At 38.3% G+C, this 26,215-nt stretch overlaps 2 protein-coding genes across 3 annotated transcripts in view; one reads left to right on the forward strand and one right to left on the reverse strand.

The window, feature by feature from the left end:
- The window catches only part of CD96 (CD96 molecule), an 88,022-nt gene that overhangs the window by 52,183 nt on the left and 9,624 nt on the right, over positions 1–26,215 (reverse strand). Inside the window, exons 3-6 of one of the 2 annotated variants that reach the window (XM_008066593.1) lie at positions 22,991–23,115; positions 13,433–13,435; positions 11,989–12,193; positions 7,592–7,647 (exon numbers count right to left, since the gene is read on the reverse strand). In XM_008066593.1, coding sequence (XP_008064784.1) covers positions 7,592–7,647; positions 11,989–12,193; positions 13,433–13,435; positions 22,991–23,115 — 389 coding nt within the window. Of the gene's footprint in view, positions 1–7,591; positions 7,648–11,988; positions 12,199–13,432; positions 13,436–14,135; positions 14,182–22,990; positions 23,116–26,215 lie in introns of both variants that reach the window. The other variant, XM_008066592.1, reaches the window with a different exon arrangement.
- On the forward strand, positions 809–1,762 carry ZBED2 (zinc finger BED-type containing 2). Its single transcript, XM_008066591.2, has one exon. The coding sequence runs from the start codon at positions 1,109–1,111 to the stop codon at positions 1,760–1,762; it is 654 nt and encodes a 217-aa protein (XP_008064782.1). The 5' UTR covers positions 809–1,108.

Below are 26,215 nucleotides of genomic sequence, written 5' to 3' on the forward strand. Positions count from 1 at the left end.
TTCAGAGATGAGGTCTTGCTGCCCAGGCGGGTCTCGAACCCGCGGTCTCAGGCAATCCACTCACCTCAGCCTTCCAAAGGCGCGGGATTACAGGCTGGGCCACCGAGCCCGGCTAAGTCAGGCTCTTTTTAAAAATGGAATATCATTCTCCATTTATTGTTTTATCTTTAAAATGAGGTAAACAAGTCAGACATCTGGAGCAAGGTGCTTCAGGAAGGTCTTACTGGCTGTTGGCTTTGCAGGTGACTGTGAGGGGAAAGTGGAGTATGGTAAGCGGCCTGCCAAGGACAGCCAGGCCATACCTTCTGTGGGTCTGTGGGGATGTGCTCCACCTCCTTCCCCTCTGTGAAATCTAGCTCCTCCTACTGAAACAGCTGGGCTTGCCGATTTCTTAGAATCCCAACCTCAGAGAGAAGCCTCTAAAACCAAACTAACCTCACATTGGAAACTTTATTATCCAAATCCCAGCAAGATTTGCCCCCTCTGAACTGTTTGTTGGCAACAGTTCTTAGGAAGCAAGAGTCTCTCCCACAGCAGCTTCTGTCTGTGCTTGCTTTTACCTACTTTGAGGAAGATCCAGTGGGATCCCGGCCCAGAGGGTCCTGAATATCCATAACTCCGAGGCTGTTCTTCCTGCCTCCAAAAGCACATTTTATAGACAACAAGGAGCACAGAAATGGTACAAGCAGCGGAGAGGAGAAACCATAGAAACTTTTCAATATTCAAAAATGTTTGTGGTGGTTGATGCCAGGGAACACTGTGTTCACTGAAGAACTTTGTAATTGTTGGACCAGGAAACACCTTTACTACAGGAACTGATACGTTTTGTCTTTCTGGCCTAGTCCAGGAGTGATCAGTGAGTATCTGGGGCATGGAGGGAATGCACTCATAGGTCGTTTTGCTTGTATCTGACTCACCCCTGACTCTCCAGTGGAGCAGAAAGGAGGAAACATCATACCAGCCAGGTGTGGCCAGACTTTGATCATTATTGTGAATCCCCAAGAGTTATCACAGTCCCCTCGCGAATACACATTTGATCTGTGGTCAACTAAAACTTTTGGTTCACGCCTAGGAACATCCTAAAGAAAGCTGTCGAAGAGGAGACACGATGAGGAGGGAAGAAGAAGAGGAGGAGGGAGCCAGGATGAAGGCAAAAGGGGACTTAGAGATGAAGGAGGAGGAAGAGATCGGTGAGATGGAAGAACCGGTCAGCCCTTTTGCGAGTGCCATGACCACCCCAACGCCCCACAACAAGAGGACACGGTTTTCGGAGGCATGGGAGTACTTCCACTTGGCCCCTGCCCGTGCCGGGCACCACCCCAACCAATATGCCACCTGTCGCCTGTGTGGCAGACAGGTGAGCCGTGGTCCTGGGGTCAACGTGGGCACCACAGCCCTGTGGAAGCATCTGAAGAGCATGCACAGAGAGGAGCTGGAGAAGAGCAGCCACGCTCAGGCAGGCCAGCGCCAAGACCCCAGGCCCCATGGGCCCCAGCTCCCCACAGGCGTTGAGGGCGACTGGGGCAGGCTCCTGGAGCAGGCAGGAGCCCTAGCTCTCTGGGCCAGCCAAAGGGAAAAGGAGGTGCTCCAGAGGGAGAGGGCAGTGGAATGGCGGGAGAGGGCTGTGGAAAGGAGAGAGCGGGCCCTGGAAGAGGTGGAAAGAGCCATCCTGGAGATGAAGTGGAAGATAAGGGCTGCGAAGGAGGCTTGCCAGCAGGATAAAGAGCTGCCCACAGAGGTGCATCCCTTCCATTTTGTTTAAATTGCGAAAATCTGTTGGGGCCAGCTATTCCCAAATCACTCTAGGCTTCTAGCAAAGAGCCATTGTAGTTCCAGTTCAAATGTGAAGCAAAGTAGCTTAGTGACATTTTGTTTTTATAAGAAAGAGGACACAGTAGGAGATAATCCCAGCAGGTCTGAATTGGCCAAATACTTGTTCCTAGGGCTGTGCTAATCCTTGGCCAGAATTTCAAAAGTACCAACTAAAGATAAATGCTGCTTTACCAGCATGTTGGGTCTGTGAGTTGTTTCAGTCAGTGTTATTTACCAACAATAACTGGATTTATGCCTAGCATTTGGTTTAGGTGGAACTGAAGGTTTTGAGGGTTGAGGTTGGTGAGAGAACTGGATGCGTCCAAGTGACTAGCTCATTCTCAGAGACCCCACCACGAATAGAGCTTAGGCTTCCTGGGACTGAGGTGTTCGCAGCATGCTGGGGTACTTTGAGAACTGTATACAAAGCTTGTTCTGTGTGATCCAGCAGTGGGAGGACAAAGAAGCATGAGCCTGCGGTCTCCAGACCCTTCCAATGCATCTCTTTCTCCTGCTGTTACAGTGCTATAACGTCAGTTTATATTAAAGCTGTTTCATCTGTGTGACCTGTCTGAGTCTTGTTAGTCTTTTCCACAATTTAACACAAACTAATTCATGTGTAATTAGCACAGAGAAAATTAAAGACTTTTCAACTCACTTGATTTAAACATTAAGAATAGAGTGTTTAAAAATTTACTCACAAATATTTAAAAATATCTAATTTAGTATTAAGGTCTGCCAAGGGAGAAGGAGTTAGTGAGGAAGAGATGAAAGAAATTCAGAAAGAAGACAGAGAAATGGGGGAAGTAAGAAAAAATAAAGAACAGAGGAAGGATAGTAAAAAAGAAAGAAAATGGGATAGAGAAGAAATACGAAGATGAAGAAGAAAGCCAGTGCTCTAGGGAAAATTCACCATGGAAATAGAACAGACCATGACGAAAGACAGAGAATCTTTTCTTAGATCCTGAGGTCAATTTTAATGAGCTAAGTTGGTTTTGTTTTATGCCCACAGCTCAGGCATTCATTTGAGGTAGGTTTTAGATTTTACTCACACCTCTGAAATGCTAACTGCATGCCAATCCACTGTTCTCTGATTTTTTTTTTTTAACTATTCATCTTTAAATGTTCAAGGCTACTTTGAAAACAAGGAGCCTAAAAGTCCATAGAGAGAGAAAAATTTCCTGGGCCGCCGAGGATATGCCTAAAATGTTAACTTAGAATAAAATCAAACTGGGAACAACGCAGGCCTTTGCACTGGAGCTGACATTTGGCATTTGTTTTGGAAGATTCCTCTAACAGCCACCCCACCTCACTTTTTTTTTTTTTTAACTGAGTTGGGAGTAGGGATGAAGTAGAAAAAGAACTGAAGAAGACAAGAAGAGATCAAAACAGCATCTCATTATCTCATAGATGTATTAAGTACTCCGTGGGCACTGACCTCCCTGATAGCAGACAAGATTCTGGTGTGACAATTATATGGGCCTCCCTTGGTCCTTACCTTTGCCGCTCCCTCTTACTGCTTCTTTGACTTGATAGGCTGCCCTAACAGCCAGACCTTTTGTCCCTGTGAGCCGTATGCAAAGTAAACAGAAGTCCAGACACTGGGCTTCTGAAACACGCAGGTATACTGCCGTCATGAAATGTTCTCTCTTCTAAAAATCCACCTGATATTAAGGATTTCACCTGCTGTGTGTCTTCCCCACTGGAGTATGGTGCCCTTTGTAGGGTTCTTTCCATCTGTGGTGCTGCTCAGATGCTCACCAGCACAAATGGTGATGGGAGTCACATGTAGCTGGACATTTGTGGTCAGAGTTTTGGACGACAAAAGATACTAGAATAAAAGAGGCTATAACACCTAATCATTTTTTTTTTTTTGAGTTTGGGTCTTACTCTGACACCCAGGCTAGAGTGCAGTGGCATGATCCCGATGATCACGGCTCTTGGCAGGCTTGACTTCCTAGCTCATGTGCTCCTTTCACCTGCACATACCAAGTAGCTGGGACTACAGGTATACACCCCATGTCTGGTTAATTTTTTGATTTTTTTTTTTGTAGAGATGAAATCTCGCTCTGCTGCCCAGGCTGGTCATGAACTCCTGGGCTCAAGCATTCTGCCCTCCTTGGCTTCCCAAAGTGCTGAGATTACAGGCATGAGCCACCATGCCTGGCCATCTGATCTTTAAAAAAACAAAACTATATACATTTGGAACGGGGCTTAGGAAGGAATCCACAAAGGCTCAAGCTTTGCAAAACCAAAGCCAAATAAACACAAATAATTGAATTCTGCAAAAAGCTACTGGAGCTGTCCTATTGAACTCAGATGCTAACCACAATGTGGTTTTAGATTCCATTTAGTGTCCATTTTCCATGGCTCTGATTATGGTAGCCTCTCTTCCTTTTTACAAATCTAAACAAATTGTTTTTGTTTCCTGTGTTTCGTGATTGATAGTTTTCTTTAGAATTAAAAAAAAAATTCTATCAAATATAACAAAGGTAGAGCATGACAAGGACAAAACCCATGGAGTTGATGGGGTTAAAGCAGAAAGCACAAGTATAAAAGAGAGAGACATAGGCTTGTGGAAAGAGTTGAACTGCTGAGTACACTCTGGGGTTTTCATGCCTCCCTCTTGCGCTTTCTTAGGCTGCATCGCCAGTTGTGGGTGGAGGGGCTTTTTGGCCCAGCATCTTTTGCTCTAATGCAAAAGTCTGCCGCATGGGGAGGCCATGAGATTGAGGTTAAAGACTCCTTCCCCTTCCCCGTGCAGGGTGAAGCTGTATGCTATATCGGAGCCTTGGTGAAGTCTTGCCTTTGGCAATGCACAAGGATGTGACATCCATAAATGTGATACTCTCTTTAGGTATCTCTGGCATGTTCATGCCTGAGAGGCATCATTGTTAGGATAATTTGGAGTCTTTTCTATTTTCCAGAAAAATTAAGTCAGTCATAAAGTTCATGCTACTAAAACTCTGGGAGACACAGCTGACCAAGTCCCCAGGACACTCCAACACACTGAGGGTTGCTAGTGTAATAAATCTGTAGCACAGAGTAGACATCTAATACTTAAATGTTGACTTAATTAATCTCTAGACAATGATGGGGGTAAAATATTACCATTGTCAAGCACTTGCGGTCGATGGTTTCTCTCACCCTATGTGACAGGAAACATTATTAGTGACTCAGCCGATAGTTTAGATTTTCCAGGTCCCAATTTCTCCTTTGTAGAATGACAGATGCCCTACCTATTTCAAAGGCTTGTTGGGAGGACCACAAGATAAATGTATGTGGAGGGAGTTTGAAGAATTAATAAATTATTAAAAATACAGCAGGGATTAAAAGAATATCAAAATGAGGAGTCACTGTTTGCATTCATTCGCCCGTTTGGTCCTTATGTCCCCCTTGTGAGGTTGAAATCACCGCCTCCATTCATTGATGAGTGCTAAGAAACCGGTCACCTAGGAGTCAGAGTTAATAACTGATGGAAAGGAATTCAAACTTAGTTCTATCAATTCCACAATCTATGTTTTTTTAAAAAAACTATCCCACAGTGTCTCCTAGAATCAGTCACACGGTATATTTACAAATATAAGAGAGTGGGTGAATGATGCATAAATAGCAAGTAGAGAAGAAATATTCCTGAGACATCTAGTACATGCCATGCACTCCATTATCATACATAAATTTATTCCTCCTAAGAACCTGGTGAAATATTTTAATTATTATCCCAGTCTTAGACATAAGTGAGGCGAGGTTCACGGAGGTTCACTCATTAATGAGGATATGGAACTGGTAAGTAGTTGAATTAGGATTTGACCCTAGTGCTATCTGATCCTGAAGCATTGTTTTCTCTCATCATACTATCCTGCCTGGATATAGACACACTAAACATGTACCCCAGCGTTGCTCTTTAATAGTGACTTGGCCTGTAGTTTAGACTTTCCAGGTCTCGATTTCTCCTCTGTAGGACGACAGATACCTTACCTATTTTAGAAGCTTGTTGGGAGAACCCACAAGATAAAAGTTTGTGAAGGACTTTGCAGAATTAATGAATAGTTAAAACATACAACAGGGATTATAAGAATATTAGAGCGAGGAATTACTAATGCTTGGCAAGATCTTAAAAGAGCCGTAGACAAGCCATTTCCTGTAGCTGGTTATATGGAGTTGGAGAGAGATCATTCACTAATTCCCCAGGAAGGAAAGTTCTCAGGTTTTCCTAGTCAGCACTCAGGTAAGCATAGGTACAAAAGAAAAAATTTTATGGTACATAAGGCAAAGTTCTTAAAAAAACAACAACTGGGATTCTTGGATCTAACTTGTGGTTCTGTATCTGGGTTGAGTCTACATTATCTATACACATTAGCACCAAGAATCTACAAGATATCCTTATAAGAAACAAACACCTACCAAAAACTATATTATTAGATTTTTAAACATTCAAACTATTGAAATGAAGTCCACAATAAACTTAGAAATTAAATTGCAGCAGAACACAATGATTAAATCTTTTGCTATATACTCAGGAATATAATGGCAGTTATCTAAAGAAACTAATACAAGAAATTGGCAAAAGACAATTACTTGGATAATGTACGTATGCAGCTATGTGAACTGTTTCAATGAGTCTGAACTATGATTTGCATACAACTATCAAATTAAATGACTGATATCAGCAGGGCCAGAAATCATAAGTTACTTAATGTTCTTGGGGTGAAAAGAAACTGAAATATAATGTTCTCTGACCTCATGCAACAGAAAATGTTTGAGAATTAATGAGAATATTTTATTTTACATGAACTTTTGAAAAGATTGATCGAAGTCATAAGGCAATAAGACAGTTGACTAAAACAGATAGTGTAATAACAACAAAAAACAGTAAGAGTATTTGTTAAGTACTTACTATATACAACATTATTCTAAGAACTTTTATACGTTATTTAATTTAATCCTTAAAAACAGCAACAATGTATAGATACTATTATTGTTCCCTCATATAGATGGAGAAACTGACGACAAAGATGTGAAGAAATTTGCCCAGGTCACAGTCAGCAGGTGGAAGAGCTAGAAAGTGAGATCAGATCCCAGTGACTAGAGGCTGGGAATTACCACTCCAAAGAAGTTATAAAATAAAATATTCTCATTAATTCTCAAACATTTTCTGTCACATGAGGTCAGAGAAAGTTATATTTCAATTTCTTTTCACCCCAAGAACATCAAGTAACTTATGATTTCTGGTTCTGCTGAATATCAGAGGTCCTTATTCAACTTTCTCTTTTCTCCTGCCCATCCTCTTACTGACAAAGATGCAGCCAGGCTTCTGAAGGAGTACAGAGGGAACATTTCCTCTTGTCACTTTGAAATAAAAACAATGGGAAAGCTGATACAGGAAATGGATTAGAACAAATTAAATGTCATCTGAGAAAAACAAACAAAACAAACAAAAACCAATTTATTCTTGCATAAGGATACACACTGCTTTATGCCCCACGTTTCCTCACTATAAACCTCCATTTTTATTAAAGAGAAATTTAAACAATTGCAATTGTTTTCTCTGGGTTAATTTAAGGGCTGAGGATGCAGATCCTACATTCTGAGAACCCTGAGTCTAAAAGTAAAAACTCAGTTTCTAGAATCAGTTCAGTTTCTCTTAATCCCTACCAGCAGTTAATTGGCCAAGGGCCAAGGAGTAAAGTCCTTTGAGAGAACATTCCTGGCAACTATGCAAACCGACACACCTTGGCATGTAATACTATGAATTTTTAAATGCTTTAATGTGACTCACCTCTTTCAAGGCATCTGTGAAGTTCTTTTCCACAATCATGGAGATTTCTGGCTTAGCTTAAAGGTAAATAAAACATAGTTAGTGGCATTGAATGGCATCCTACCTGTCCACTGATGTGTGTGTATGTGTCCATGAGACAGTCATTGTTTATCAAATATTTATTTTATTTATTAGCTTTTTTGTGTGTCAGGGTCTCACTCTGCCACCCAGGCTGGAGTACAGTGCACAATCACGGCCCATTGCAGCCTCGACCTCCTGGGTTCAGGTGATCCTTCCTCCTCAGCCTCCAGAGTAGCTGGGACTATGGGTCTGTGCCACCACACCCAGCTAATTTTTAATTTTTTTTATGAAGACAAGGTGTTGCTATACTTCCCAGGCTAGTCTCAAACTCCTGGCCTTAAGCAATCCTTCCTGCCTTGGTCTCCCAAGTTGTTTGAGTTGCACCTAAAACCTGCGGGTTTAGGTGATCATTCTGCCTCAACTTTCCAAGTAGCTGGAACTGTAGGTGCGTGACACCACGCCCAGTTTATTTTTTGATTTATTGTAGAGATGAGGTTGCCCAGGTTGGTCTCAAACCCCTGAGCTCAGGCAATCCTCTCTTCTCACCCTCCCAAAGTTTGGGGATTACAGCCTTGAGCCACCACACCCAGCCTCAAATATTTATTAAGCACTCATTATGTATGTAAAAGTATGCTAGATGCCTAGGAAACAAAGGTGGACAAATCATATTCATTGTCTTCAAGACATCTACATTTTCTTAGAAAATACAGCTAAATAAATTAGAAGTTGTAATATACTGAAATAAGTATAATGATGGAGGACATGTAGAATTTAAAGGCTATTTAGAATGTGGAGGACTGGAGGGGCAGGCAGGGTGGAAAAGGGAGGCAGGGGGAGAGACCAGATGAGCATTCGACTTGTCCAAAGGCCTAAAAATAGTTTCATTTTCAGGTCCCTGAAGGGGAGCAGAGAAACACTTGACATTTGTTTGGTGGTTTGTCACTAGAAAATATATGGGGATATTTCTGTGATTTTGTTGTCTTGCTAGATTGTAATTGCCTCAAAGCTAGAGTATTTTATCCATTTCTATAATCTGGCACTTGACAGTGCTCAGCACAAAGTAGACACTGAGTACATCATGTTGAACTAAAGTGGTTTCAAGTGAGTTCTTGAGCACAGCAGACAAAGCCTTCTATGAACCAGTGGAAAAAATATTAAGACCTTCTGTCACAGATGCTGTCAGTGCCTGCTACATCTACTTGGCATTTACCTCTACATATAAGGACTTCTTACTGGGCATACCTAAGACTCTCTATCTAAGGATTTATTTGGAATTATGGGAGCACATTCAGTCAACAGGTAGGAAAATCTGGAAATTCCAAAGAGTAAATGGTGATAACAGATGGAGAACTGGTGAATTAATACTCTAGCTTCCTTGTCCTGCATTTGGGGTAACTCTGATGTGTGCTCGACACTGACCCCTGGAGTTTCCCCAGTGAGACTGAGCCTTAAGCCCACAATGGTAACTGGTTTGATTATGTACGATTTATTGTTTCTTCCCTTCCTTGACTCACTTTTTCACTTTTCTTCTGATGTTTCCCAGGATTCTCTCTGAAATAAATTAATTTAATTCAAGTTTTTGACTCAATGTTTTCTTTCAGGGCAACCCAGACCAAGATTCGGCCCTGAAACACTGAGGGGCGGAAAGTATTTCTGTCCTCCCATTATCAGACAAATACCAGTAAAACGAAGGTCCTGAAAGAGAGAACACTTACTAAATGTTGCAGGGGTAATAGCGAGAGACTGATTCTTTTTGAGGCTCAAGACTATCCATTTTAGAACTTAGTAGTGGGACAGAGGACTCCCTGCCAAGGAAAAAACGTCCAAAGGAGACCAGTAAAACAGGTGCAGGAAGCAGTGAAGAAGCTGGGGTAGCCTCTGGTCCTGGGTCGGTTAGAGAATGAAGAGTTGTGAAGTTAGGTAATGAGTCATTGTTTGGAAAGAAGAACTAAGCTGGGTTTAGGGCATCTAGAATGGGTCTGTGATACATTTGAGTATTTAAGATTTTCATGATTTTTTGTTTTGTTTTGTTTTGCTTATTCTATATGGAGAATCATCAAGAAATACAAAGTGGGATATGTATTGTATCTGTGCCAGCGCCATTACTTTATATACTCAGGTAAACTTCCACAAATAGGTTGAAGACTAGATGAGACTCCATCCAAACACAAACTACTTCGCCCATTTACTAAATAAGAAAGCCAGAAAAGAGAATTCTCTGAACAAGCAGGCAGAATCTCGTGTTTTTAAGTATCCACTGGAAGTTGTTCAAAGGAGAAATAAGAGAAATGTAGAGACAGAGATATAGAGTCAGATAGGGCCTTAAGAGTGAGATAAAAAAAGAGTGAAAAACATTCAAAATCAAGGTATATTAATACAGCAAAGAGATACAAGGCATAGAGTAAATGTTGACAAGGCAATTAGATCAAGTTTTGATACAAAAGGCCTTAATCAAATGAGGACACGGTTTGCTTAACTCAAAATGGATATTTCTTTCCACATCCAGGATGGCAGCTTTCATTGGTTTGCCAATAGACCAGATGAGGCAGTTTCATGTTTGTGCTAAGATAGTCACACCCTGGTAAGTAAACAAATGGTTATGTCAACAAAAGACATGAGCAGTCTGTTTCCAACTCTTCACAGGACACTGTTAGTCTTCATAATAAACCTGATCATAGGGATGATTATATATATTTTTTAAATTTTGTAATATATAGGTATATATATGTATATATATATTTTGAAGTCTTGCTATCTTGCTTAGGCTGGTTTCAAACTCCTGGTTTTAAGTAATCCTTCCACCTCAGCCTCCCAAAGTGCTGGAATTACAGGTGTGAACCACTGCACCTGGCTCATCAAGGGTGATTATTAGTCTATCCCTGAGGACAGATGGAGAGAAAGAGAAGAAGGGAAGAAGGTAAAGGGGAGGGAAAGAGAGATGGGGGGATGAGAGATTGAATAAGAGCCAGGGAGGGACATGGAAGACTATAAGCATGAGACTTCAAATAAAGTAAGTCTTGACTGGAGCCACTCCCATCTTTACAAACAATGTTGCGTTTTTTTCAAAATACTAAATTTCATGGCCTCCAATAAAAAGCAATATGATCCTAAATAAAATAGAAACAAAAAATATTTTTGCTTGCTCTGTCATTTAGAGAACTGAGGAATAATCTACTATCCCATGCCCTTAGGTTTTGTGAAGTTATTTTCTCTCTGTTTACCTCATTTTCAAAAATAATTAATTGCCCATCCGCATCATTGCTTTTTCTTTGCCTTCTTTTAAAATTGAATTTCTAAAAAACACAGATCTTTGTCATGAAAATGAAAAAAATATCCAGAGCCAGGGGCTTCTGTTTATTAATATTTCACTGCACCACTGGGCAAAATAGAATTTTCACATTTTCTCCCTCAAATTGGCACCCTGCAGAGTCTCTGCATTTTGAGTGAAACCACAGTGGATTTCACAGCTCAGCTCTACACGTAGTTTCTCAGGGGCTATGTTTATCACCTTCCTTTTCTTGCTGGTCTCATTCCACCTTGCTCTAGCAAACAACCAAGACAATAAGACAACTGAGCAATTAGACTTTGGCAGTTATAATTAAAGACATTTCCAGTATTCTTAGAAACATTAAAGTTGTTAATAAGATGGGAGTCACCAGAAAATTGACCCATTTGCTATGGTTTGAATGTTTCCTCCAAAACTCAGTGTTGAAACTTTATCCCCAATGTGGCAGTATCGAGAATTTGAAACTTTGAGAGGTGATTGGATCATGAGGGCTCTGCTCTCATAAATAGATTAATCCATTCATTGATTCATAGATTGGTAGGTTAATGCATTAATGAGTTATCGTGAAAGGGGAACTGGTGGCTTTATAAGAAGAGGAAGAGACCTGAGCTAACATGTTAGCATGCTCAGACCCCTTGCCACATGATGCCCTGAGCTAAGTTTGAAGTCTTTCAAGAGTCTCCGCCAGCAAGAAGTCTTGCACCAGGTGCAGCCCCTCGACCTTGGGCTTCTCAGCCTCCATAACTGTAAGAAATAAATACTTTTTCTTTGTTAATTACCCAGTTTCGGGTATCCTGTTCTAAGCGATAGAAAATGGACTACAGAAAATTATAACGCTGCATGATTTTATTTTACCAACTGAATTCTTTAGCTTTCCACCGTCATCCCCAACCCCAGCAAGAATGAAAAGTATCAAGGCCAACAGAACTCCAGCACTGGTCCCTTTGCGTGGCTGCTCTCCAACATAACAGGTGCTTCCTCTTTATAGGAGAGAAAAGCAAAAGAAATTGGCAGGAGGATGACAGGTAGGTCAGAGAACAGAAGCCCTTACCAAAAACCTTGACCTTGGTGATGCTCCTCAGGGTTTTGTCAGGCCGGACTACAATTTCGCAAGAGAACTTCAGGCCGTCATCAGGGATTTGGACTGGAGAGAGATGGAGTCTGTAGTCTGTACCTAGCTTGACTCTGTCTTTAAATAATGTGGAATTGCTGACCAAGTGATCTTGGGTGAAAAGTGTTTCCTGAGTTCCATTATCCTTTGGTGAGAAAAGTCATTACTAGTTATTGAACACTCAACTGTGTCAGCTCTAAGTATTTCACATGCAATCACTCATTTTTTTAAAAATAGGAAAAATGAAAAATTGAAATTAATTACTAGAGAAACTATCATTATATTTATGTATTTACTTAATTTGATTGGATAAATTTTGCTTATTTATACAGTAGAATATAATTTGGCAGTGAAAACTAACAGATTACAGCTAAACACAGCAACATGAATAAACCACAAAGAAACTAAGTACAAGAAACTAAGTACAAACAGCACATATTGGATGATTCTATTCATATAATGTTATGATGAAACAGCCAAAATGAATCTGTTGTGTTAGAAATCAGGAGACTGTCCTGAATTGTACCCCACATCTTCAAAATAAAAAATCAAAAATAAATCAGGCGACTGATTACCCTTGAGTGCCAGTGACAGGGAATGCAGAGGAGCTTTCTGAGATGCTGCTAGTATTCTTATTCTCACTTTTAATGCATGCAGGTTACTTCTATATGTCTTTTGTGAAAAGTCATTGAATTGTACCATCACTTTCATCATTACACTTGACTTTCAATGAAAACTATTGGCCCCTTTTCCTAACACAAAAGGAAACTTGCTGCCCTTCTGACTAGACCTTCTCTTCATATTCTTCCATATACTGCATACCTGGGGTGGGATATGGGGAATGGAATAGGAGGACTAATGGCAGATCCTAATTCTCATTTAGGAAGTTCTGACATCTTACTGCTAAGATGTGCGGAGGAGACTATAGCAACGTGAAGATTTCATAAAGCTTTCACCTGAACTGGATGATTACAACCATCCCAGGATTCCTTTAGAAAAGATCTCATTTCAGCTCCTCTCAGAGTCTGGACTAGGATCAGACAAAGAACCACACAGGACACAAAATTTAAGGAGGTACTTCCTCACAGGGTCTTGTAAATAAAGGGTCAGCATCTGAGTGTAACTTCTTTAAATATTGTACCCTGGGCTCCTCCCAGCTTCCGTTTCTCAGCCTAGTCCTGGTCCTAACCCTAAACCCTTACTTGAGTGTTTGTGCTAGCTTCAAAGAGGATGCATGAAGAGTAAGCTATAAATGTTCATCTGAATTTTGGAGATAAGCGTTTATCTGAAGTAGCGCTTGGCTCCTCTATCTCTTATCCTTTCTTGGGTCTGTAAAGAAAAGCCCCCATTATTCTTTCTCTACCCAGTATTTCCTTGGACAAACTTCCTAGGGATGTCTTAGTGTGGGTCAAAGCTAGTAAATGTGCTCACCTGGGGCCCAGTGAGGAGGAGACCCTTGAGGGACAAGGATAGAGGAAAGGTTAAGTCTTCATACTTTGTTAGTATAATCCAATATTGAGAATTAAGAATTAAGCTGCTTTGAAAACACCCTGGTGCACAGGTTCCTTCCTCCTCCAAAGCATCTTATTAAGTCTGTCTGGGGGTAATTCCCAGGCTGGGGCAATGTTTTAAATCCTCAGGAAACCAGGGCTGAAAACCAATGGCCTAACTCCAAACAACAGATGAATCATTGTGCAGGGGCATCAGGGGAAATGGAGGAAACCAAAGTGGAGATGGATAAACAGGAATGCATTCAATGGGGGGAAGAAGACACAAAATAATGAAAGCAAAGACCTGTGGAATATCTAGTTTTAAAAATGAGAGATTCTGAGTAGCAGAAATAGAAGCCAGCTGAGTGAACAAATTCACTCAGGCAGAAAGAGTGGAAACACCAAAAGCAGACTTCTTAAATAGATTAATTATATAGATAATTCCAGAAAATACTTAGTAGACACTCTTACATAAGATGCAATTCTTTAGCTGAATCCAGATAGGATTTGTATCAACCTTATATACAGTATTGTAGAGTTATCTGCAAAGATTCACACCCTGCTAAAGTCTTACACCTGAAAAAAATCTACATCTATTTATAGCCTCATAAAGAAGGACCCAAGAGTCTGTGCTTCTGTGTTCCTAATAAAGAAGAGCACCGAAAAATTGTCATCCGGAGACAGGGGCCCCCAAAGGAGGCCTAAGTATTGGATGGTGACAGCAGAAGTGGAAGTTATGGCACTCAGCCAATGGTTGGTCGGGAGGTCAATAATTAAGGAAGCGGGCGTCCCCTGCAGGTCCTTTAGCATAATCCATGCTTGACAGCCTCTTGCTTTACGCATGGGGACTGGTTTTTTGCGGATTTTGGAATTTAAAATGCTTCTTGGTCATTTAGTATATGACTGCCATTTGGAAAATTTCCACCTGTCACTTTGTTGTGGGAAAAAGGGCAGTCACATGCTGAGGTTGTAGAATGGTGAGAAAACTGTTTTTTCCGTAGTGGGGTGTGATTGACCAGGGTGGTTTAATTGATAGAGAAAAAATATAACCCTATTCCTCCCCCCAACTTATCCAAAGCTTGTTTTGTCTTGTTTTTCTGGACAGCTGACTTCTGCAGAAAGAGTGGTTTGTTCTTTCATTGGGAAAGATGGGATTCAGTTGCCCTGTAACCTATAAGATAAGATCTTAGGAGATGCTAGTGTCCCCAGTTATAAAGAAGACCATAGCAAGAACCTATACATAAGTAGCTGCCTTTAGAAAGCAAATGGGAGGAGAGGTGAAAAAAACTAGCACCAGCAAACAATAAAATGCTTAGGACTGGGAGACAGAGATATAATATTAACTTTATAATATGAACACTATTAAAGTTTTATATTCTTATTAGTCACGGCTTAAATTTGTTTAGCACCTACTATATTCTAGGCACTGTGTAAAGTTATTTAAAGTCTTATTTACTCTTTACAACAATCTGGAATAAATTGACATAAGTAACTTGCTCAAAGGTGACACAAAGTAAGAGGTATTTAGGTCATAGCATCAAAAAGCAAGAATGCTTAGAACCAGTGACAAATAAGGATCAGAGACAACATGTACTAAAACCAGACTACAAAACTGAAAAAATAAAATAAATAAAAAATAAACTTTCTGAAGTATTTGGAATGATAAATTTAAAAAAAATTCAGAAAGCCAGAAACCTACGTATATGCTGTAGACTACAGGGGTGTGGACAATTTGTTGATTGAAAGGGACCTGTATAATATATTGACCTACCTTTGGTGATAAGTGTCATAGAGCATACCTCAACTCTTACCTGATGATAATGCTCTTAATTAACCTGGTCTGCAGGAAACAGACTGGCAAAAGTTCTTGTGCAGAACCTTTATTTCTACCTGTTTTTTTCTCTTGTTCTTTAAAAAGTGCTCACTTTAAAAATATTAAAATGCTTTTTAATGTTTAAATGTTTTTAAATCTAAAATGTTAGGAAATCACACCATGGTAGATTATTACATTTTGATAAAAAATATAGGTTTAACTAACGAATGTATTTGAAACACCCACTCTAGTCTTGATGCTTAATAGACGTCCAATAATACAACATCCCTATCTTCCAGTCCTACCTATGATCAACCAGCCATTTTATGAGTATTCACTAGTTACCTGGATAAATGGAATCATTATGGAGAGTCATTGCTATGGTTTTGTTTTTGTCCCTCCCAAACCTCATTTTGAAACTTAATTCCCAGTGCCACAGTGTTGGGAGGTGCAGCATGATGGGAGGTCAAGAGGGCTCTACCATTGTAAATGGATTAATGCTGCTATTAAAAGGGCTTGTGGGAGTGGGTTCTCTCTTCTGCTCTTGTTGGGTGAAGAGCCAATGTTTCTCCCCCCCTCTGGAGGATGAAACATTTAAGGCTCCATCTTGGAAGCAGAGAGACCAGGCCCTAACCTGCTAGCGCTTTCATTTTAGACTTTGCATCCTCCTGAACTATGAGAAAATAAATGTCTGGTTTTTTTTTTTACAAATTACCCAGTCTCAGATGTTCTGTTATACATAACAGTATGAAATGGACTGAGACAAAGCCATGAATTGCGCAATCTATTCTCCTGCCATTGTCAACCTTTCCACAACTGTCCTTGGGGGACACTAGGGTCACGAAACTCAAGAACCACAGGCTGATTGAAAAATATTGTCCCTTGAATAATATAAATATGCCAAGGTCTGAAAACACACAAACAGTACCTTGCCTTTATTTAAAATTTTGATATTTTATCATAAATTTTTCCTAACTTTTGATTTTAAAACATATTATACTAAAATATTTATCTTGATCATTGATTTTTTTAATACTCCCTAAAATTTTGTCCCCACAATTAAGGGCCTTACTCACCTCATCCTACTTCCAATTCTTAGGTCACACAGCTAGTTAATGGTAGAACCAGAACTTGAAAACAGCAATTTCTCTTCAAAGTCATACTGTTCATGACTTTGCTATATACAGCCTCACAAAAGTAGAAGGAGCAATCCTTGCCTTTTCTACTTATAGCCTACTAAGGAAAAGAAATTCACAAAAAACAAATACAAAAATTTATCACCCAAAGAAGAGAAACAAATGCATGTTTAAATTATATTCAGGAATTTGATAAAATAATTGGCATGACAAAGGTTGGACTGGGTCATATTGAATTACAAAAACTGCTGTTATATTCCCCTTAACATATCTGAAAGTAATTCACTGAGGCATTTTTGTTTTTGTACTAGACTCAAAATTTTCAATCCAAAAAATAACGTTTGCTCTACAGGTTGAGTATTCCTTATCTGAAGGGTTGAGATCATATGTGTTTCAGATTGTTTTGGGTTTTGGAATATTTGCATTACACCGATTGAACATTCTAAGTCTGAAAATCTGAAATGCTCCAATGAACATTTCCTTTGAGCATCATATTCGTGTACAAAATGTTTTGGATTTTGAGGCATTTTGAATGTCAGAGTTTTGAATTTGGAATGCTCAATCTACTTGATTTAGTGAATCTCATCCTCAGGCTGGCCTGAACTTTTTGGAACTGGCTTCATGTCAAAGTTGGCTGTGATGACCACAGCATGTGGTTGGTGCTGAGTGTATGGGAGCCAATTCAATAACTGCTGTTAACTGTATTGATTACTACTTCTTTTTTTTTTTTTTTTTTTTTGAGTTGGAGTCTCACTCCCTTGTCCAGACTGGAGTGCAGTGGCCGCTCCCGGCCACCGTAGCCTCGACCCGCTGGGCTCCGGTGATCCTTCCACCTCAGCCTTCCAAGTAGCTGGAACTACAGGTGCACGCTACCACGCCCGGCTCATTTGATTTATTGTAGAGATGAGGTCTTGCCAAGTTGCCCAGGCGGGTCTCGAACCCGCGGGCTCAGGCAATCCACTCACCTCAGCCTCCCAAAGGCGCGGGATTACAGGCTGAGCCACCGAGCCCTGCTTGATTACTACTTCTTTATCTCAAAACTGTTTCCTATCTTTGCATTTCCTCCACTTACTCTCCATCTCGTCAGTGCCATCAAAGCGGGCTGCTTATGAAACTCCCCACGTCCATTTTCTAGAGCAATACTTTTCAAGTCATTGCTATTCGTTGCCAACACTTTGTAGTTTGGCCAGAAATTTATTATTGATTATGTCAGGATCAGCTGCCACCAGGTAAGAAGAAACAGTTTGTTTTCTGAATTTAGAAACCTCCCATAACATGGGAAACCAACATTGTTTATTGTTCCATTTCATCTTTTTATAAGAAAATACAAATATTTAAAAACAGCATACTGAAGATACTCTTGTAGATAAAAATTTTACAACATATAGAATCTACAATTTAGTTATGTGCCTTTGTCACTAAGAAAACTGTTTGAAATATTCTTGTTTTTCTTGTCATAATTTTAAAAAGAAAAATGATGTATTTATTTGTTTCCACAGACTTTGGGAGCAAATATTCCCTCAACACCTTTCTCCATCTGAACCACCAACCTGTATTTATAGGTCCCAGAGCCTCGGTGTAGTATATGTCTGTCTTTTGTCAGTCAACTTTTCTTTTTTTTAATATATTGCCCAGTTCCGTTTGTCTAAAAACAAGTGGGACTAGCCTGGATACTAGCTGTCAAGGCAGGGGTTACCACTGAATGGGGTGGACAGGAGGGTTGGCATGTGTGTGTGTGTGTGTGTGTGTGTGTGTGTGTGTGTGTATTTTAACTGTTTTGTCAATAGTCAACTTTACTGATAAGCTTTCCTCATACTTTTCTGTGCAGAAAGCTTTTGTTTATGAATAACGAATGGCATAGAGGTACAATATCTAAAGATTAGTATAGCTTAGTGATTAAAAACATAGTTCTCAAAGTCGGACAGTTTGGGTTAAAGTTCTGTCCATCAATTACTAGTTTAATGACCTCAGCAAATGACTAAACTTTTCTAAGCCTTGTTTTCCTCACCTACAAAAAAAGAAAATAATATAACTTTTTTTCTTTTTTGAGGAGGCGGAAGAGAAAACTTCACAGTAATTAAGCCATAATACTAAACAGCGATACATAGAAAGCATAGGCAAGTGACTGCTGTCATTTGAAGACTTTTTATCATACTTACCAAATGAATTTTACTATTTATAAAATTATAAGCATTAAGGCCATGTTGTCTTTAACCTTTCTAGCATAATATTAATTTAATTTAGTTTTATTGTTTTTAATGTTTTTTCATTTTAGAGTTGTGAGGTACAAGTGGGGATTTACTATATAAGTTGGCTGCATGCAGATGAAGATTGGGCTGGTAGCTCAATTATCCTCAATTATCCAACTCAAATGTGATTTTTTTATAAGAGGCTTTCTCAGGTCCCTCTAGTCAGAATCACACTACTTTCCCCCAATGCTGCCATTTTACATTTTTATTAAAGGTTTATGTCATGGCAGGAAATATGTATCCCTGTAGGACTTAGCATGCAAAACAGAGTCATGTATGTTTATTGGATGGAATTGAAATTTATACTGTGGGAAATCAGGATGATAGTTTGGTATAAAAACAGATTATTAGAGTATATGTAGAAGCTTCCAAAATAAGCCTGCAGAATTTTCTTGATGACTGTATGCTTGTGTTCCAGTACATAAAAATGGGAAAAGTATTACTTATTCTTTATCTACCAACTGCATTCCATCTAAACATACATATTCTATGATTTTTTATATACTACTTTACATTCACATAATTCCTTAGTTTTATTAAAACGAAGTGTCTAACTTCATTACCTCTCATGCTGGATGAATGTTAGATAGGCTTGTCTATTGTACCTGATGCCTATTTCAGTGTAGTCAAAATTCTGAAATTTAACTCCCTAAAATGCAAATGATCTTCCCAAAACGCAAAATGCACATTTAACAGCCATGGGATCAGGTACACATAGCAAATGAGTTTATTTCACAAGATTCAGAATCCTAATAATAATGTTTCCCATGAGTGTCACAACTGAATTAATTAGATTTTGTTAGATTCCACACACAGGAAGACGCAATTTTTGTTTTCCTGTGACCTAGATAATTTTAGTTTGTAAAATCATTTCCAGGATTTCACGAATCACTTGGGACAGAAGGCCTGTTTAGCTTCCGGAAGTTACCAAGTTCAGTATAGCAGGTTCATCTTTATCATCTCTACTTTTTAATCTCCTCTTAAAGTCACATTATGTAGTGTTTGGAAGAACAATTGACTGATCATTATGGTGATGATGATTAGTTTAACAAGAGATGAAAGAACTAATGTATGGATTGTAGGGAATATTTATTTCCTCTGCAGACATAGAATAATTATGACATGGAGAGCTGCAGCTTATTCCCCAATATAAGGACATTAGATTGGTTCAAATCAAACTTGCTGAATCTCACAGCTGTCAACAGTGTGGGGCACAGAATTAAATCAGAGGAGCAAATAGATTATAACATTTAAAAAGGGAATGCATAGCAGGACTTTAATCAGCGCATTTGCCAATCCCATGTTCCCTTTGATGAGCAGTTTCTTTTAAAAAGAGTCCTCAACTTGTCTGGATCATGATGTATTCTTTAAAGCAGAAGCATGGTTTGATGTTCTAGTAGATGTTTAGGGCTCACCATCAACGGTGTGACCTTACTGTGCACTCTCTCTGATTCTCATTTATCCTGAGTGTCCCAGCAGGATTCAAAGATAATGTCTATACAGCCTTCTTAGTTACTGTGAAGGAAGCTACTTGATAAAGGATGCCTTATCTATTGGTTATCTTGTCTTTGATACTTAACAAGCTGCCAACTCATTAAATAATTAAACCCATGAGTCATCAATTTAATATGAGGACAATGAATATGATTCATTGGAGAAGTGGCAGATAAAAATACATTCATTAAGTGCTTTATTAAGTATATATATGAGGGCCTATGTCCTAAGCTCTATATTAGATATGGAGTGAAACAGCTTTTGTCCTAGAGAAGCTCAGAGAAAACAGAGACTTAGTAAAGGCAGTGCATTTGCTTGAACAGATCACACGTGAGATAAGAACACTACAGATCAACTTACTGGCCAGCAAAAATCACTACAGTATAGATTTATTCAGCAAATTTCTATTGATAGTGAGTTTGTGTTAATTAGGATAGAAACTTTTTGCTTTATTGGTGGAAAATATTAATAATGCAAGCAAGGTATAGACAATGCATTTATATATATTCTAAAATAACTTTCCAAAACCGTCTTAAAATCTACAATGTCTCGTTATTCTCTATCACAAAACACATTTTCCCCTTTTTAGGATTTTGTTTCTAAAATATAAGTCTTCCTGGGCATCATACCCATTATTAGTACAAGTCAATTTTTCTTAGCAAACATGATATAATGTAGTTCTTAGAAAAAAGTTAAAAAGTGAAGATTATCTCAGGAGGCCAGAAAAAATATATATAACTACATTATATCATGTTTGCTAAGAACAATTGACCTGTACTAATAATGGGTATAATGTCCAGGAAGACTTATATTTTGGAAACAAAATCCTAAAAAGGGGAAAGTGTGTTTTGTGATAGAGGATAAAGAGACATTGTAGATTTTAAGGCGGTTTTGAAAAGTTATTTTAGAATATATCTTTCTTTTCGTATTACTGCCATTCCAAAAAATATTTAGATAGTAAAAAATTATCAGTAGGTTGTATTTTAAGGTCTTCATGCAAGTCAGCTATTTTGGGTTTGGCATGCCCCCAGAGAAATATTTTTATACGTAGGGTCTGGTTTCCAAGACAATCCACAAAAAAGCTAGGTAACTTGTAATGTGAGTAATCAATCACGTGAATCACAGTATTTTTCAAATTGTGTCAGCTGTTACATTTGTGAAGATCTGTGAGTTTTGTAAGAATTTTTAAATCTTCTGTTTTCATTTTAATAACCTGAAAAATTAATATATAGCAATCATATTCTGGATTACCTAAATAAGTACGCTGTTACGTGATTCTTAAAATCGTGTTTATGGTTATCTTTATAATTGTGTTAGTCTCTTTGTTATAATTTAACAGTTTTAGACGTTTACTATTTATGTAGGTTAATGGCTAGCTGGTTGGTTACCTCTCAAAGCTAAAATGACTCAACTCTTTTGTATTTGTCTTTATTTATTTTTTTTTTTGAGTTGGAGTCTCACTCTGTCGCCCAGACTGGAGTGCAGTGGCCGCTCCCGGCCACCGCAGCCTCGACCTGCTGGGCTCCGGCGATCCTTCCGCCTCAGCCTTCCGAGTAGCTGGAATTACAGGCATGCGCTACCACGCCCGGCTGATTTTTTGATTTATTGTAGAGATGAGGTCTCACTGCCCAGGCGAGTCTCGAACCCGCGGGCTCAGGCAATCCACTCACCTCAGCCTCCCAAAGGCGCGGGATTACAGGTTGAGCCACCGAGCCCGGCTTGTATTTGTTATTATGCTTATGTTGATTTTGTTTACTGTTATGAGAAAAAACTGATAATTTCCATTTGAAAGATAGATTAAATCAATAGAATTTTAGTTTTTAATGTTACATTTATATTTTTAAAATGAAATGAGACATTGTGATAGAATAATGTTGCAGACTATGATAAAACAACAAAGGCAGAAAATGTAAGGACATTCACATTAAGGGACAGGTCAAATTAACTTGGATCTCTGAATAGATGAAGATCTGTACAGATAAAGTTTGCAGTATTTCAAGTAAAGAAAAATATTGGGAAAATTTTGTTATCACACAGAATGTGGTAAGCAACTTAATAGTTAGCTAATTGTAACTATCAAAGTGAATACTCAGTGGAAATTTGTAAATGGATAATTTAAAAACTATTAGTGTTATATTTTAGGATGTTCTAATAATTTATGTCATTAAAATAATAGATCAGTATTTATTTTTGCTCTACACATCCTTTTTAAAATTGAAGAATTTCTCAACAAAATCCAGATTTTTGTCTTTTTCTAAAGGCCAGGCAATTATCAGCCTGCTTATATTTTTATATGCTATCTTGTATCAGCATTAGAGTTTGTGTTTCCCTGCCTAAAGCAATGTTGTACATTTGCCAGGATGCAGTAATAAGGAATCAGGGGAAAGGGAGTCTATATCTCTGCATATGTTGTTTGTAAAACAGATATTTGGGTTGGGCTTCTGCTGGATGTGTCTCTTTTCCAGGACACTATCACATTTCATTCTCTCTGTAATCACAGCTTGGTGTATAGATAGAAATAGAAATTAACCTTTAAGAGCTACTTTCAAAGTTAGTCCACTACATTCACAGACCCGGAGGCTTGCCCATTTAGAAGAAATCTGAGTATCCTCCTCTTCCTTCTCTAACCCTCCCTAACCAATGTCATAATGGCTGTCTCTCATCTAGTATGCTTCCTTCCCTATTATTATTTGTTATTCATTTTACTTCATTCATATTTAAAGATCACTGCAGTTATTCACTGAAAAGGGCAACACTTACCACCAACCATGCAAAGGTGAACTCAGATGCAATTTCCAAGGAGATATTTTGAAAGCATGGTATTTCCAGAGTCTGATTTACCTCTATTTCTATTGTATGGTTGGGTCCCCATTTATTCTGTGTATCTGTGATAAAAAATAAGATAGAAAATATAGGAATCTTTTTATCAGAGATAGGAACAATTTTTGTATAGAGATTCATCAGGGTACACCTATGAAGGACATAGGCAACACCTGACTATATTCTTCATTGTACAAGTGGTAAAACTGAATCACTAATAAGAACAAAGAGTTATTTATCACTGAAAAATTCCAGGGAAACTACCCCAATAGAATCCAACTTATCATTTGGCACGTTCCTCTGCTTTAGCTCCAAATTGGCACTTTAGTCTTCAGGTTACACTTCCTTGATAAGATAGAATGTAAAATTTTATAACTTAGCCTTTAGTTGTCTTTTTGAAAATATTATTTTAATATACTTTTTAAAGAGCAATTTTAGGTTCACAGCAAAACAGAGCAGAAAGTACAGAGGGTTCCTTGTATATCTCCTGCACCTACCACCCACCACCTCCCGCACTGTCAGCATTCTGTACCACAGTGGTACATTTGTTGCAAGTGATGACCCTACACTGACACATCATTATCACTCAAAGTTCATAGTTTTCATTGGGGTTTACCCTTAGTGGGTATGGGTTTGGACAAATGTGTAATGACATATATCCACCATTATGGTATCATACAGAATATCTTCACTATCCTAAAAATCGAATCTTTTTACTGTCTTCATATCTAATTGTTTTCTTTAAACTTATAAACATTCCTTCAACAAAGAAATGGCACCAAAACATATATAATAAAACTCTGAGGAAGCACTGTTAATGAATTATTTTCATTTTCAAGGTTAAATGAGGTACATATCTATCTTACAGTCTCTTCTTTTGGAAATGTTATATATACATACACATTTTTGACTAAACTATAGTAATAGTAACAGATAATTTATAAATGAAAACAACTCTATCATCCTAATATCCTAAAAATCTTTTTTTTTTTTTTTTCATTTGGAGTCTCACTCGGTCACCCAAACTGGAGTGCAGTGGCCGCTCCCAGCCACCGCAGCCTCGCCTGCTGGGCTCCAGCAATCCTTCCGCCTCAGCCTTCCAAGTAGCCGGAATTACAGACATGCGCTACCACGTCCAGCTGATTTTTTGATTTATTGTAGGGATGAGGTCTCGTTGCCCAGGCAGGTCTCGAACCCACAGGCTCAGGCAATCCACTCACCTCAACCTCCCAAAGGCGCGGGATTACAGGCTGAGCCACTGAGCCCGGCTCCTAAAAATCTTATACTCTTTTTTCTATATCTATTTAAATCTTGTTTGTATGTATGCATGTTTTCTAATACTTTGCAATCCTATTTAATAACTAATGTTATATATATTGTTATTTTAAAGTGTTTAGCATGATTCTTGAACTATTTGTGGTTGAAATTTTCATAGGCTTTATGTCATTTCACCATATAAACCCATCATCACTTGTTTAGCCATTTCCTATTATTGCATCATAATGCTCTTTCAGCTGGGTTTTTTACTTTATTTTGAACCATATATGCAGTACAGCCAGGATCATCCTTATGCTAATAGCTTTCTTCTGACCACTTAGCTACTCAAAATAAAATTTGAACATTCTCATAGCTACTAATAGTATACATGCGCACACACACACACACACACACACACACACACACACACACACACATTTGATATAGTGATATATATATATTCATTTGATGCAATACACTTATCGAACTATAGGTGTATTACATCAAAATGATAGTACTTTGAAGGTGACTGAAGTTTAAACGTGTAGGAACAAATACATAATTTTTTATAAATAAATTCTGGTTTTTTTGGTTCCCACCTCATATATATATTTTTAAATAAAATATTTCTTACTTCAAGAATGTTATATCTAGCCTTTAGACCTTTGTTACATTTCAGTCTTTCATTAATATCAGCTATCTTCTTTACTGATAACTTTTTCCACTTCCTTCCCTAATAAAACCAAATTTTTCCCTCAGCCTGTAACTCAAAAAAAAAAAAAAAATTGCATGGAAAGTAGATAAAAATTTTTGTATAATAAGAAGTACTAAAGAAAAGAAATCAAAGCAATAGAAAAGAACACATTCAAAAGTATAATTCAAGAAAAACATTAAAAATTGCTAGAAAATACACATTAAAAGATTGTGCTGCAAAAGTAGAAAAAATAGACTCAGAACAGACAAGTTAAGCATATTCTTATGAAAGCAATGAACAAGTCAACTATGAGGAAAGAAAATCAGATTGTTATTTGTCGGTGACCAGCACTGACCAAGGGTGGGTTAGGACCCGCACCAGAGAATCTGGATGGCGAGAAGAGACCACTTGGAGGCAGTTCTTCTGGGAACAGTCTGATCAGGACTGACGCCAAATTTTATTCGGACTCCTTCCAACTTATATACCATTTTCTATACCCTCCAGCTGTGTGATAATCACTCACTGGGGGCGTACAAGCTCCGTGCTTTACAAACTATGCATCACAAGACCACCACGAGATCTGCAATTTCCAAGCAAACAATTCGAACTCCATGATGTCTGTCGTGCTTACATTAAGGTCACAGGTGCACAATTTCAATACAAATCATTCAAAGTGCTTTCCATAATGTTCAATGAATCATTCATATTATACTCATTGTTCTAAACCCTGATTAATACAAAAAACTTTTCTAAGTTAACTCTAGGTTCAATCCAAGTTCACTGACTCCTAATATTTTTAACGATTAATATTATCAACTTAACACTATACTATAATCTATAAGTTTACTTAAATGACTTAGCTGTTAGTTATACTATTATCCTATTATGATTTAACGTAATGCCTTATACTCGGTTAAAACTTATCCTTAAACTACCAAACTTTACTATAATTCATATGAGTTTCATATGTCTAAACTTTAATTTTTATATAATCTAATGATTGGACTTTAATACTATGCTATATCTTATTAAGCTAATACCTTATCATTAATTCTTTTATAAATCTTATAGTAACTATTATATTTGAATAATGTAGCAAAAGGAAACAAAACAGCAAGCATAGATTTACGCAACTATGAGTGTATATGTATATATTTTATCCTAACAAGTCTACTCTAAAAATCAAATAGTAGCTGTCACACTCTTGAACAAGG

Source organism: Carlito syrichta, unplaced genomic scaffold (genome assembly GCF_000164805.1).
Source record: "Carlito syrichta isolate Samal-C Ts95f unplaced genomic scaffold, Tarsius_syrichta-2.0.1 Scaffold309017, whole genome shotgun sequence".
Taxonomy (NCBI): Eukaryota; Metazoa; Chordata; class Mammalia; order Primates; family Tarsiidae; genus Carlito; species Carlito syrichta.

Excerpts from the sequence above, each read along its gene's own strand:
- ZBED2 (XM_008066591.2), top strand. The coding sequence starts at position 1,109 with ATGAGGAGGGAAGAAGAAGAGGAGGAGGGAGCCAGGATGAAGGCAAAA.